General features: G+C 38.6%; 3 protein-coding genes across 3 annotated transcripts; all 3 read left to right on the plus strand.

The window, feature by feature from the left end:
- Positions 1 to 671: 671 nt before the first annotated feature.
- Positions 672 to 1,543, plus strand: LOC143883191 (germin-like protein 8-2). Its single transcript, XM_077386540.1, has 2 exons — positions 672 to 789; positions 987 to 1,543. Exons 1-2 carry the CDS (start codon positions 672 to 674, stop codon positions 1,541 to 1,543), a joined length of 675 nt encoding a protein of 224 aa, XP_077242655.1.
- Positions 1,544 to 7,248: 5,705 nt separating this feature from the next.
- On the plus strand, positions 7,249 to 8,148 carry LOC143883192 (germin-like protein 8-2). Its single transcript, XM_077386541.1, has 2 exons — positions 7,249 to 7,366; positions 7,592 to 8,148. The coding sequence occupies exons 1-2, from the start codon at positions 7,249 to 7,251 to the stop codon at positions 8,146 to 8,148; spliced, it is 675 nt and encodes a 224-aa protein (XP_077242656.1).
- Positions 8,149 to 12,614: 4,466 nt separating this feature from the next.
- Positions 12,615 to 13,513, plus strand: LOC143883193 (germin-like protein 8-2). Its single transcript, XM_077386542.1, has 2 exons — positions 12,615 to 12,732; positions 12,957 to 13,513. Exons 1-2 carry the CDS (start codon positions 12,615 to 12,617, stop codon positions 13,511 to 13,513), a joined length of 675 nt encoding a protein of 224 aa, XP_077242657.1.
- The last annotated feature ends 475 nt before the right edge of the window (positions 13,514 to 13,988 follow it).

Here is a 13,988-nt window from a genome sequence, read left to right on the forward strand (position 1 = left end):
CCATTCTTAAGAAAAGATTAACAAAAGGAGAAGGAAATGCTGAAGAGGGGTCGGGAAAAATCAATTTCCTAATTAGAGTGGTATTGGCCAACCTTAAAAAAAGGTCTGCAAATTAGCAATCAAATGGGTAAGTATTTTGGGAATATATACATGGTATAAATAGGGTAGGCATTGTTTGAGGCCGTGTGGGAGATCACCCAGTTTGATTTCAGCATGTCCATCCCTCGGCTAATAGTGTAGCGGACGGTTTTGCGAGAGATGGAGTGAATTGGATCTTTGGTTTTCTTCCTCCATAATATGTTGTTTTTTATTTTTCTTTGTATACTTACGACCAGCTCGGTCGTGGGGCTCGCTCCACTTATTAATTTAGATCTTACCATTTCAAAATATTAAAAACAAAATTTACACAGAAAAACAAGTCCGACGGCTGCTTCTATTCTTTGCTGGAAAAGATCTACTTGGATAAAAAATTAGATTAGATAGCGTAGTTGTTAAACCGTGTATTGATTTGGTAGTAACAAGACCATTTCCATGAAATCACATGACCCCTAAGCCATGCATCTCTCTATCTATCTCTCTCTCTCTCTCTCTGCTATAAATATGCACCCTTTCTAAGCTTCTTCCACACCGTCAAAACACTTGCACCCAATACTCTTCTTTAGATTGATAAAATGGAGAAGGCTACTCCCCTCCTTGTACTTGTACTCCTTTCCTTGGCATCTTCTCTTACCTTTGCCGCTGATCCCAGTCCTCTACAGGACTTTTGTGTTGCTGACAATATCTCTCCAGGTACAAATTTCTCAATTTAACTTCCATTAGTATCATGATAATCACGTGTTTGTGCAAACTCAATTCCATTTTTGGTAGGCTAGATGACTTGAGAAATATTGTTATTGCATTTACTCTGCGTGTGGACATCGGCCCTACGTGCATGGGTTATGTTTTTTTTTATTGGCTGATCTTTTTTTGATGTTTTTCCTTCTCAGTGTTAGTCAATGGCGTGGTTTGCAAGGACCCAATGCTCGCTCAAGCAAGCGATTTCTTCTTCCCAGGGCTTGACATGCCACGCAACACAAATAACCGAGTTGGGTCCAATGTGACCGCAGTGAACGTGGTCCAAATACCAGGACTCAACACTCTTGGCATCTCCATGGCTCGCATAGACTTTGCACCCTATGGACTAAACCCTCCCCACACACACCCAAGGGGCACTGAGATGATTGTAGTTCAAGAGGGCACCCTCCTCGTTGGTTTCGTCACCTCTAACCTTGCAAATGGCGAAAATCGGCTCATATCAAAGGTCCTCAATAAGGGTGATGTGTTTGTGTTTCCAATAGGTCTCATTCACTTCCAATTCAATGTTGGACAGACCAATGCGGTGGCCATTGCCGCTCTGGCAAGTCAGAACCCAGGTGTGATCACCATAGCTAATGCCGTCTTCGGATCAAACCTGCCCATCTCCGATGATGTTCTCGCCAAGGCCTTCCAACTTGACAAGAAAGTGGTTGATTTTCTTCAGGCACAGTTCGGGCCCAAAAACTAGATAACTACCGACAAGGATCCCATGCATTAACTACAATAGTGTATTTGAATAAGCAAACTTGATGTTTGCATTTCTTAAAATCGTAATAATAATACAGTTTGAGTATGTCAATGGGACAATCAAGCGATTGATTGAATATACAGTCTTGTTTTTCATGAATTCTCTCTCTCTCTCTCTCTCTCTCTCTCTCTCTCTCTCTCACACACACACACACACACACACACACACCGATCATGAAGTCTGCAACAGGATGATCCTAACCCACTGATGGGAAACAGAAAGTCAAAGTGAAGCCCAAACTTAAAGCGAGCGATACACTACACATTCCGATGGTTATCTTTTATAGTTCATCGCAAAGAAATTCACATAGGGTTCATCACAAGTGATTTGGAACCACACAAAGTATACTTAAGACAAGGTAAATAATCAAGGATTCATATTACCACAAATCGATAAGAGCCAAAATAGAACATACAAAATTTACATGTAGAAACCGAAACTGAAATCTGAAGCATGGCCACAATAATAAGAACCGAAATAGGAGGCAAGGAGCAATGTGAAGTAAAATAGGCATAGAATGAGTAATCAGAGAATCATTTTCCCAAGATACGAACCAAACAAGATCAAATCACATACCTAGACTAAAAATGAAGCTGGAACTGAAATATGCAACAAGAAGCATGGTCGCGTATTTCAAAAGTTCACAGTGGAGAACTCGGTCCTGAGTTCACATAAACTCCACCCGGGAATTAGTCCACCTGGATCAAAGATGAAGATATACACACCCTCGTCCCAAGGAATATAACCTCCCACCTTAATTCTCTTATTGAGTTGTATCTTACCATGTGATGTGCGTGGGCTAGTAGAATACCTATAATCTCCAATTCAATGTCTGCTGAATATGACATATGTGTAGTAGTCCGCTGTCTAAACCAAATATGACATGTGTAGCAGTCCACTATGTAAACGTATCATATAGAGAATTGTATAATAGTTGCGGGCAAAACCATATCACTAGCGACAATGGCAGTCATAGTTCCTTTGCGGTGATGGCAAAGCAATATCACTTCCATATAACTTTCCATGCTCTTCTTCTTTGTACTTCTCATATGCTTCTTGTATGTAATCTGGCCTTGTATTCTCTTTGTCATCTTCCATATCATCATCTGCGTATCTAACAGTGGACGCGCACACGCAGGGCATGCGTGCGAAAGTGAACGAGATATTTAAAAGTTTTGAACTCTTACAAGAGACATTTGTTAAAATGGGTGATAAGACCGTTGCATCACGTTAAATCTTCTCAAATAGCTAATTGCTTACCCTTCTCAAAGAAGTAAATCTCATTTACAAATACAGTTGAGGCTCTCGTAATTAATGCTCTATAAATTAATAATCTCTTATATCCTATTTCTAGACCAGGAACCGACATTGTTCCTACGTTGGTAATTTATATTCTCTTATTTCTAATACTTAATAAAGAAAAATAGAAAATACTAAGTGACATAAGATATAAGAGAACCTTTCTAGAAAATGTTGTTCAAAGTACATGTATTCAACTGTATGTTGGTACAAAATAGGAGAAGGAAGAGAAAAGACATAAGTGAAAGAGCATTAACAGTACAATCATATCTCTCAAGTGTAAGAGCATTAAATGCTCGGGCAGTTACAAGTCATCTCTCTTTTAATTGACAACCATTAGCCACATCTCCTTCTCTTTGAAATGACAAGTGTAAGGGCCGTCTCTCTCTCTCTCTCTCTCTCTCTCTCTCTCTCTCTCTCTCAGCATTAAAATCATTAAATGCTAAAAACGAAATAAATGTAAAGTGTAATGATAAAGGGCGGTGAAACTTTGAGAAATTCGGGTGATAGAATTATTTTTTTAATACTTTATAGGTTCTAATAGTTTATATAAAAATAAGCCATGGAAAATATTAATTATAAGGGCCGTGACTACAAGGTTCTAATGCTTCACACGCACATGCACACACACGCACACGCACGCACGCACTAGCACACTGGCGCACACGCACATAGGGATTTGCTAGCATTCATCGCAGAAGCCATTTTACGGCTGCGCTGTTGTATGCGAGGGCAGCCACCTCGTGAATGAAGACAAACTCTCACATCGCGGATGGTCTGTTGATGGATGCTAGCAAATCCCTACGTACACTCACACACGATATAGTTACTTAACTTTTAAAGAGGCAATTCCTTAATATTCTATTTGTAGATACGATTAATTTAAATTAACCTATTTACACATTATGCCCCTTCATATTTGATGGTTTAAGCATTCATATATTTGGCCCGATTGCGGATGGACCATTGTTTCAAAAATCTACATTGTGAGACAATCTCAGAATCTAAATTTATGGCATATAAATGGATGAAAATGAATGATTGTAATTTAAAAAAAAAAAAAAAAGATTAGCGGCATTCACTTATCTATTTTAGGAATGTTTTAAAAGATCAAGAATGGTAGGGATTATTATTTAAAAACAAGAATAAGTCGCACCCTTAGCGAATTCATCAGAATGATAGGGATTCCTCTTCAAAATTTGGGGAGTTTTCTTAAAAAATTGGACCATTTACAAATCCTAATTATAAGATATATAAGACCATATGTAAATACATAAGACATGAGAGATATAATAGCTTATATTGCGAAATTTTATTAGTTTTTTTATAAACACATAAGATATAAGAGATTTACTCTTGGCATTTACACTTATCTGTTCAGATTGTATAATTATCTTCGTCATATGCAAAAGAAAATTTAGGGCAGAATGTGAAATTCTCATCAGTTTTATTTGTACCATGAGCTTTATCTTAAATGCGAATGATTTTTTAAATTAAAAGAAATTTTGTGTAGTTGTTTGATTTTTTAACTTTTAATAGTTTATGGACAAAGGATGATCTATTATGGGTTATGCTAATGGGAATGGTCCTATTAGTTGGATGGCAAAGTTGCAACCAACGGTTGCCTTATCCACTATCGAGGCCGAGTACATGGAGACAGCAGAAGCTTGCTAGAAAGTAGTTTGGCTTCAAGGTTTGATGGGTGAGATTGGCATCGAGTCAAAACCCATGGATTATTTTTTTGTGATAACATGTGCATCATTTGTTTGGCCATGAATTCGGTTAATCACAAAAGGACCAAACATATATCGGTACAATATCACTACATTCAGGAAGTCTGATGGAAGGATCTATTTGTTGAAAGTGTGAACCAAGGAGAATGTAGTGGATATAATCGTAACGATGGTTCAAGGAGAAAAGTTAGATCGAAGTTTATCTTCTCTCGGTCTCAAGAAGGAAGACTTGGTATGCCGGTGATTATGCATCAATGTGGAGATTGTTAAAACGGTGACGCATGAGCACCAGTTTTTTCATTTTTTGTTTTTTTTGGAGCGGGTCTCACTTGGTCTTTTAAGTGGGATGTTTTCCATGCCTCTCTCATATGGTTTTGTAAAGGCAAGAGATAAAAAAGGTCTTTAAAAAGGAGGAGAAGAGTGAGAGGTTTGAGAGGAGAAAAGGTTACTACAAGAAATGAGGGGTTTTCTCTTTGGGCTCTAGGAGGGCTTCTCTGGTGAGGCAAAAACATGTTTCTTCTTCCTGGTTACTTAGGGTGTGTTCCTCTTCTTTCATTCTTCATTCCATTAGTTTTTCCTTGCAACCCTAGCATAATGTTGGAGGTTTTTTTAAGGGGATTTCTCCTCATACTTAGTGTATAGATTTGGGGGTTTTTTGTGATTGTATACAAGGTTGGAGAGAAGGGTTTTTCGGTGGTTTTTACAAGTGTGGAGGTAACGTTGTACTATTTGGTTTGAAATAATGGACCTGTGTTACCTTGTCGTTGGATGTAGCCCATTATGGTGAACTGCATATATTGTTTTCTTCTTGTGATTGCTTGTGATTTATTTCTTTTGCTCATCTTAAAAACTGGGCTGCTGTTGGATCAAATATCAAGGGGGTACCGCCCACATGGGACTTGACCGTCGGGCACCGTATTAAAACTCTTGTTTTATAATATTGTAAAGTAGTAACGGTTTGCTAGAAGAACTCTTAATTTGACAATATATTTTCTGAATTATAGTTTATAATGTAAAAGATATTAACAAGGGAAAAGTGTTTCTACTCGGTCAAAAGTAGATAACGTTGTCTACTACGTCGCATGAAGCACAGTGGGCCCACATTGCTTGGATAATCCAGAGCATTCATTTGTTAGGCCCTGAGATAGATAGGGTGTGCCCTAAAAATCAACTTCAAACTATCATCCTAACCCTTCAATTTGTAGAGGTTAAAAATGGGATGTTCATAGCCGTCCATATTTAACCTCCACAAATAGAAGGGTTGGGATGATCTTATGGTGCTGGGTTTTTTTTTTTTTTTTTGGCACACCCTAACTGTTGCGATCAGGACCCAAACAATGTGGGCCCCACTGTAATTTTGGCCGACGGAGTAGATAACGTATCTACTCGGCCGTGTAGAAACACTTTTCCCTATTAACAATTAGATTGGTATGGAAATTCCATCACAATATTATCCGAAAACATGAAATTGTCAAAACGATTTCCCGAAGGAAATGATATATTAAGACGTCTTTTGATAAATTTGCCATCAGCGGATCAGGATCATCCTATCATAGTTTTAACGTAGATGATGGATGGATTTTTTATGTGAGTGGGGGTCCACCATATCAACAGCTTGAACGACAGAAAATCGACACCAATTATTTCTCAAATCGCATATTTGAAAAACATCCAAATGGTCAAAGGAGTTTAAAATATATTTATTTACCATTTAACCAAGTTTTGGCAACTAATCTTTAATAGCGGAGTAACGAAAATAAAAAAATTTATAAATGCTGTAAGTTTTTTTATAATTACAAGTGAAATTTTATTTTCTACCCCATTCCTCAGCATATCCATCCTTTTGTTTGTGCTTTCTTGGAAATAACTATTTTCAGGGAAAGGCAAACAAAAGGTGGAAATATAGCCATTTTTAAGAAAAGATAAACAAGAGGAGGTGGAAATGCTGAAAAGGGGTCGGGAAAAATCAATTTCCTAATTAGAGTCGTATTGTCCAACCTTAAAAAAAGGTCTGCAAATTAGCAATCAAACGGGTAGGTATAAAGAGGGTAGGCATTGTTCGAGACCATGTGGGAGATCACCCAGTTTGATTTCAGCATGTCCTTCGCTCGGCTAATAGGGTAGCGGACCGTTTCGCGAGAGATGGAGTAAATTGGATCTTTGATTTTCTTCCTCCATAATATGTTGTTTCTTATTTTTCTTTGTATATTTTCTTTGTCTGTACTCATGACCAGTTCGGTGGTGGGGCAAGCCCCACTTATTAATTTAGATCTAAGCATTTAAAAAAAGGGCAGGCATTTTTCAACTCAGATAAGTTACATTATAATTTAGGTAAGAAAAGATTGTTTCAACTTTCACAGAAAAAAGAGTCTGACGACTGCTTCTATTCTTTGCGGGCAAAGATCTACTTGGATGAAAAAAATAGATTAGATAGCGTAGTTGTTAAACCATATATTGATTAAGTTGTAACAAGACCATTTCCATGAAATCACATGACCCTTAAGCCATGCATCTATTTCTCTCTCCCTCTCTGCCTATAAATATGCACCCATTCTAAGCTTCTTCCACACCATCAAAACACTCGCACCCAATACTCCTCTTTAGATTGATAAAATGGAGAAGGCTACTCCCCTCCTTGTACTTGTACTCCTTTCCTTGGCATCTTCTCTTACCTTTGCCGCTGATCCCAGTCCTCTACAGGACTTTTGTGTTGCTGACAATATGTCTCCAGGTACAAATGCTTTTTTTTTATTTCTCAATTTAACTTCCATTAGTATCATGATAATCACGTGTTTGTGCAAACTCAATTCCATTTTTGGTAGGTATTGTGGGGTTTGGCTAGATGACTTGAGAAATATTGTTATTGCATTTACTCTGCGTGTGGACACCGGCCCTACGTGCATGGGTTATGTTTTTTTTTATTGGCTGATCTTTTTTTGATGTTTTTCCTTCTCAGTGTTAGTCAATGGCGTGGTTTGCAAGGACCCAATGCTCGCTCAAGCAAGCGATTTCTTCTTCCCAGGGCTTGACATGCCACGCAACACAAATAACCGAGTTGGGTCCAATGTGACCGCAGTGAACGTGGTCCAAATACCAGGACTCAACACTCTTGGCATCTCCATGGCTCGCATAGACTTTGCACCCTATGGACTAAACCCTCCCCACACACACCCAAGGGGCACTGAGATGATTGTAGTTCAAGAGGGCACCCTCCTCGTTGGTTTCGTCACCTCTAACCTTGCAAATGGCGAAAATCGGCTCATATCAAAGGTCCTAAATAAGGGTGATGTGTTTGTGTTTCCAATAGGTCTCATTCACTTCCAATTCAATGTTGGACAGACCAATGCGGTGGCCATTGCCGCTCTGGCAAGTCAGAACCCAGGTGTGATCACCATAGCTAATGCCGTCTTCGGATCAAACCTGCCCATCTCCGATGATGTTCTCGCCAAGGCCTTCCAACTTGACAAGAAAGTGGTTGATTTTCTTCAGGCACAGTTCGGGCCCAAAAACTAGATAACTACCGACAAGGATCCCATGCATTAACTACAATAGTGTATTTGAATAAGCAAACTTGATGTTTGCATTTCTTAAAATCGTAATAATAATACAGTTTGAGTATGTCAATGGGACAATCAAGCGATTGATTGAATATACAGTCTTGTTTTTCATGAATTCTCTCTCTCTCTCTCTCTCTCTCTCTCTCTCTCTCACACACACACACACACACACCGATCATGAAGTCTGCAACAGGATGATCCTAACCCACTGATGGGAAACAGAAAGTCAAAGTGAAGCCCAAACTTAAAGCGAGCGATACACTACACATTCCGATGGTTATCTTTTATAGTTCATCGCAAAGAAATTCACATAGGGTTCATCACAAGTGATTTGGAACCACACAAAGTATACTTAAGACAAGGTAAATAATCAAGGATTCATATTACCACAAATCGATAAGAGCCAAAATAGAACATACAAAATTTACATGTAGAAACCGAAACTGAAATCTGAAGCATGGCCACAATAATAAGAACCGAAATAGGAGGCAAGGAGCAATGTGAAGTAAAATAGGCATAGAATGAGTAATCAGAGAATCATTTTGCCAAGATACGAACCAGACAGGATCAAATCACATCCCGAGACTAAAAATGTAGCTGAAACTGAAACATGCAACGAGAAGCATGGTCGCGTATTTCAAAAGTTCACAGTGGAGATTTACAAGCATGATCAAACACAAGTAACTAAGATCAAAATATACGAATGAACAAAGTCGGGATATTCAAAAGGATTCATATATCACGTGACATAAACAATGTCTTCATCATAGTAGACCAAAACTGAAAATTAGCACCTTTAAACAACGGAACGTTTTGCTGAAAACTTGAAGAATTGGTATTGCCTGCCATATTGCCAACTTACCGAACCCATGCCGGTCTTCTTTCGAAATTGTCCCCAGCCTTTCTGCTCTGATACCACTTTGTAGAATTTAAAGAACAAGTAATACAGAAACACAGAAGAGAACAGAACACAAAAGAACTTCATTATATTGCTGAATGTATTTAACACACACGAAATAGCCTTTCAATAAGACTTTGACATTGTATCTCGCGGCCAATCCATAAAGCATGTTTCCTATCTACTTTTTACCGATACAACACTACTCCAATCCGGTGTCTCTCTCTCTCAAACGTGCATGAACTGTTGGTGGGCCCAATAATTAATTAGTTTTAATTTGTGAGGAAGGTAGGTCCCTCCATAGAATGATCCAAACCATCCATTCGATGGCCCACAACGTAAATAGGTTGCACCGCGAAATATTATTTCCAAAGAATGATCCTAGCCCTCTGATCTAAAGAGAAACCTCAATAGATTTGAGGGTTGCGATCATCCTTTGAAAATGATATTTTGAAAATGATATTCTGGAGTGAAACCTATTTAAGTTGTGGGCCATCGAATAGATGGTTTGGATCATCCTATGGTTCAGGTGTTATAGTAACATTAAGGCCCAATTGTAGGTAGGGGTGGTTATTCGGTTTTAACCGAACCGAATAGACCGAAATTTGGTAACCGAAATAATTTCAGTTACCAAATTTCGGTAACCGAAACCGAACCGAAATTCGCCAAAACCGAACCGAATAAAAATTCGGTTATTCAGTTATAACCGAATAACCGAATTGTGGGAGAAATAGAGGGGAAAAATTAAAATCTCGGTTTGGATCGGAGGGCTAGGATCATCCGATCAAAATGATTTTTTGAGCACAACCTAATTAAGTTGGGATCAATCAAATGGACGGTTTTAATCATCCTTCGGAGTGCACATATAGCACTTTTTTTTGGAAAAAAAATGGTTTTCATCCATAATTTTGGTTATTCGGTTAACCGATTTTTTTTTCTAGAAAACCGAAACTGAAACCGAATTTCCAAAAAAAAAAACCAAAACCGAACCGAACCGACCAATTCGGTTCGGGTATTCGGTTTTAACAGAATAATGCTCACCCCTAATTGTAGACCCCACTTATATTTTTCAAAATGAACTGTACGGTCCACACAATAGGATGATCCAATCCATTCATTTGATGGGCCGCAACGTAAATAGGTTGTTCCGCCAAAATCATTTCCACAGGATGATCTCAAACCTCCGATCTATAATATTTTGGGGTGCAACCTATTTATGTTGTGGGCCATCAAATGGATGGTTTGGATCATAGTGGGCTGTCAAGAGGGAAACTAGCCTCCAAGGGGGCGGTCAAGGGCGAAAATATCAGCGCCCTAAAAATAAATTAACATGCAAAAGGAGTTTTGTATGCTTTCTAGATGACTATACGATAGACTTGAATTAGGTGGGCCCCACAAGTTTTTAATTACTTCATCTAACAATCTCGCAAGGGGGTTTTCCACATCACAAGTTCACAACTACCTCGTCATCTAGTTTAGTGAAATGACGTATACTCAGCTCAACAAATCAATAATTAGTGCGAACAGAAACTTTGAAAATGTATAAAACTGGACGTGGCATGGAACTGCATTGTTCTCTGTCGTTGGAGGATACACATCCTTGGATAAGCAATTCTTTGGATTGGCCTCCTTTCATATATAATTTCAAGACGAAAATGCTAAAATGAATGGTGCCCTTGCAAAAAACCATCTGCATGGGCGCTCCTATTGGGACTTCTGATCAAGGTGGATTTCTTTTTCCATTAATTTAATATCTGTCCGTGCCATTTTCATATTTTCCTGTGCTCTTTCAAATGATTTTTGTTGGGATGGACCAATGTGGAGCGACCTTTAGCTGGTTTTTGCAAGGCAGCCATTCCCATTATCATTTCTCTAATTTATATATGGAATAAACCCCTTGGATTAGCTACATATCGAGTATGCCTTTCCCGCTCAATAAGTGGTGCCCTTTTTCAGATAAATATGGCATTAATTAAAGGGAAAAATACAGGATACACCCCCTCAACTAGGGCGAAATTCCACTTCTAACCCCGTGGTATCGAAGGTACCAAAGGCAACCCCTCAACTTTCTGACATTTTTAAGTAGATCCCCTACTTTTCACCCTATAGTTCAAAATCCATCAAAGACACCCCCTAACAATTTATTCGTTCCTATACACCCCGTCATATAACAAGCATTATTGAAAACTAAGGGGGTGTCTTTGGTACCTTTGATACCACGGGGTTAGAAGTGGAATTTTACCATATTTGAGTGGGTGTATCTGTAATTTTCCCTTAATTAAATTATCCAACCTAATGAAAGTCAAGTTGGGAAAAAAGATGTATTAGGTAGTAGTAGATATACTATTGGAGCCATATTGGTACAAATATATAGATAAGGGCGTCTTAGTTGCCCCCAAAATTTATGATATTAAGTTATTGAAAAAATCGTTTTTAAATTCTTTAAGACGTTTTTTGAAAATTTTGCCATCAGTGGGTTAGGATCATCCTACCATAGTTTTAGCGTAGATGATGGATGGCCTTTCGGTGTGAGTTGGGGTCCACCAGATCAACAGCTTCAACGATAGAAAATCGACGCCATTTTTTTTTCTCAAATTGCATATTTGAAAAACAACCAAATGGTAAAAGGAGTTTAAAATATATTTATTATTTTATTTACAATCTAACTAAGATTTCGCAAAGAATCTTTAATAACGAAGTAACTAAAATAAAAATTTTTAGAGATGCCATAAGTTTTTTTTAATAATTACAAGTGAAATTTTAATTTCTACCTCATTCCTCAGCATATCCATCCTTTTGTTTGTGCTTTCTTGGAAATGACTATTTTCAGAGAAAGGCAAACAAAAGGTGGAAATGTAGCCATTCTTAAGAAAAGATTAACAAAAGGAGAAGGAAATGCTGAAGAGGGGTCGGGAAAAATCAATTTCCTAATTAGAGTGGTATTGGCCAACCTTAAAAAAAGGTCTGCAAATTAGCAATCAAATGGGTAAGTATTTTGGGAATATATACATGGTATAAATAGGGTAGGCATTGTTTGAGGCCGTGTGGGAGATCACCCAGTTTGATTTCAGCATGTCCATCCCTCGGCTAATAGTGTAGCGGACGGTTTTGCGAGAGATGGAGTGAATTGGATCTTTGGTTTTCTTCCTGCATAATATGTCGTTTTTTATTTTTCTTTGTATACTTACGACCAGCTCGTGGGGCTCGCTCCACTTATTAATTTAGATCTTACCATTTCAAAATATTAAAAACAAAATTTACACAGAAAAACAAGTCCGATGATTGCTTCTATTCTTTGCTGGAAAAGATCTACTTGGATAAAAAATTAGATTAGATAGCGTAGTTGTTAAACCGTGTATTGATTTGGTAGTAACAAGACCATTTCCATGAAATCACATGACCCCTAAGCCATGCATCTCTCTATCTATCTCTCTCTCTCTCTCTGCTATAAATATGCACCCTTTCTAAGCTTCTTCCACACCGTCAAAACACTTGCACCCAATACTCTTCTTTAGATTGATAAAATGGAGAAGGCTACTCCCCTCCTTGTACTTGTACTCCTTTCCTTGGCATCTTCTCTTACCTTTGCCGCTGATCCCAGTCCTCTACAGGACTTTTGTGTTGCTGACAATATGTCTCCAGGTACAAATGCTTTTTTTTTATTTCTCAATTTAACTTCCATTAGTATCATGATAATCACATGTTTGTGCAAACTCAATTCCATTTTTGGTAGGTATTGTGGGGTTTGGCTAGATGACTTGAGAAATATTGTTATTGCATTTACTCTGCGTGTGGACACCGGCCCTACGTGCATGGGTTATGTTTTTTTTTATTGGCTGATCTTTTTTGATGTTTTTCCTTCTCAGTGTTAGTCAATGGCGTGGTTTGCAAGGACCCAATGCTCGCTCAAGCAAGCGATTTCTTCTTCCCAGGGCTTGACATGCCACGCAACACAAATAACCGAGTTGGGTCCAATGTGACCGCAGTGAACGTGGTCCAAATACCAGGACTCAACACTCTTGGCATCTCCATGGCTCGCATAGACTTTGCACCCTATGGACTAAACCCTCCCCACACACACCCAAGGGGCACTGAGATGATTGTAGTTCAAGAGGGCACCCTCCTCGTTGGTTTCGTCACCTCTAACCTTGCAAATGGCGAAAATCGGCTCATATCAAAGGTCCTCAATAAGGGTGATGTGTTTGTGTTTCCAATAGGTCTCATTCACTTCCAATTCAATGTTGGACAGACCAATGCGGTGGCCATTGCCGCTCTGGCAAGTCAGAACCCAGGTGTGATCACCATAGCTAATGCCGTCTTCGGATCAAACCTGCCCATCTCCGATGATGTTCTCGCCAAGGCCTTCCAACTTGACAAGAAAGTAGTTGATTTTCTTCAGGCACAGTTCCGGCCCAAAAACTAGATAACTACCGACAAGGATCCCATGCATTAACTACAATAGTGTATTTGAATAAGCAAACTTGGTGTTTGCATTTCTTAAAATCGTAATAATAATACAGTTTGAGAATGCCAATGGGACAATCAAGCGATTGATTGAATATACAGTCTTGTTTTTCATGAATTCTCTCTCTCTCTCTCTCTCTCTCTCTCTCTCTCTCTCTCTCAAACTAAAACATCGATATCCATCAATACTATTAAAAGATGCATACACGCTCAAGTGCAAATTACTAGTCCTTTGACCAAATAAAACGAGGGTACGCTCCCACTCCAGATCTTTGCACAAGTCCAATTTCAATATCTGAAAATTTTAAACTACGAGTGAGCTAACGCTCAGATAGTAAACAAGCATTACTCTAGCTGGGTCTAGCATGGTAGGGAAACAGAAGGCTGCAACAGAAAGTCAAAGTGAAGCCGAAACTTAGAGTGAGGGATACACT

Source organism: Tasmannia lanceolata, unplaced genomic scaffold, assembly GCF_043159265.1.
Source record: "Tasmannia lanceolata isolate RefF3 unplaced genomic scaffold, GAP_Taslan_0.1 ptg000008l, whole genome shotgun sequence".
NCBI lineage: Eukaryota > Viridiplantae > Streptophyta > Magnoliopsida > Canellales > Winteraceae > Tasmannia > Tasmannia lanceolata.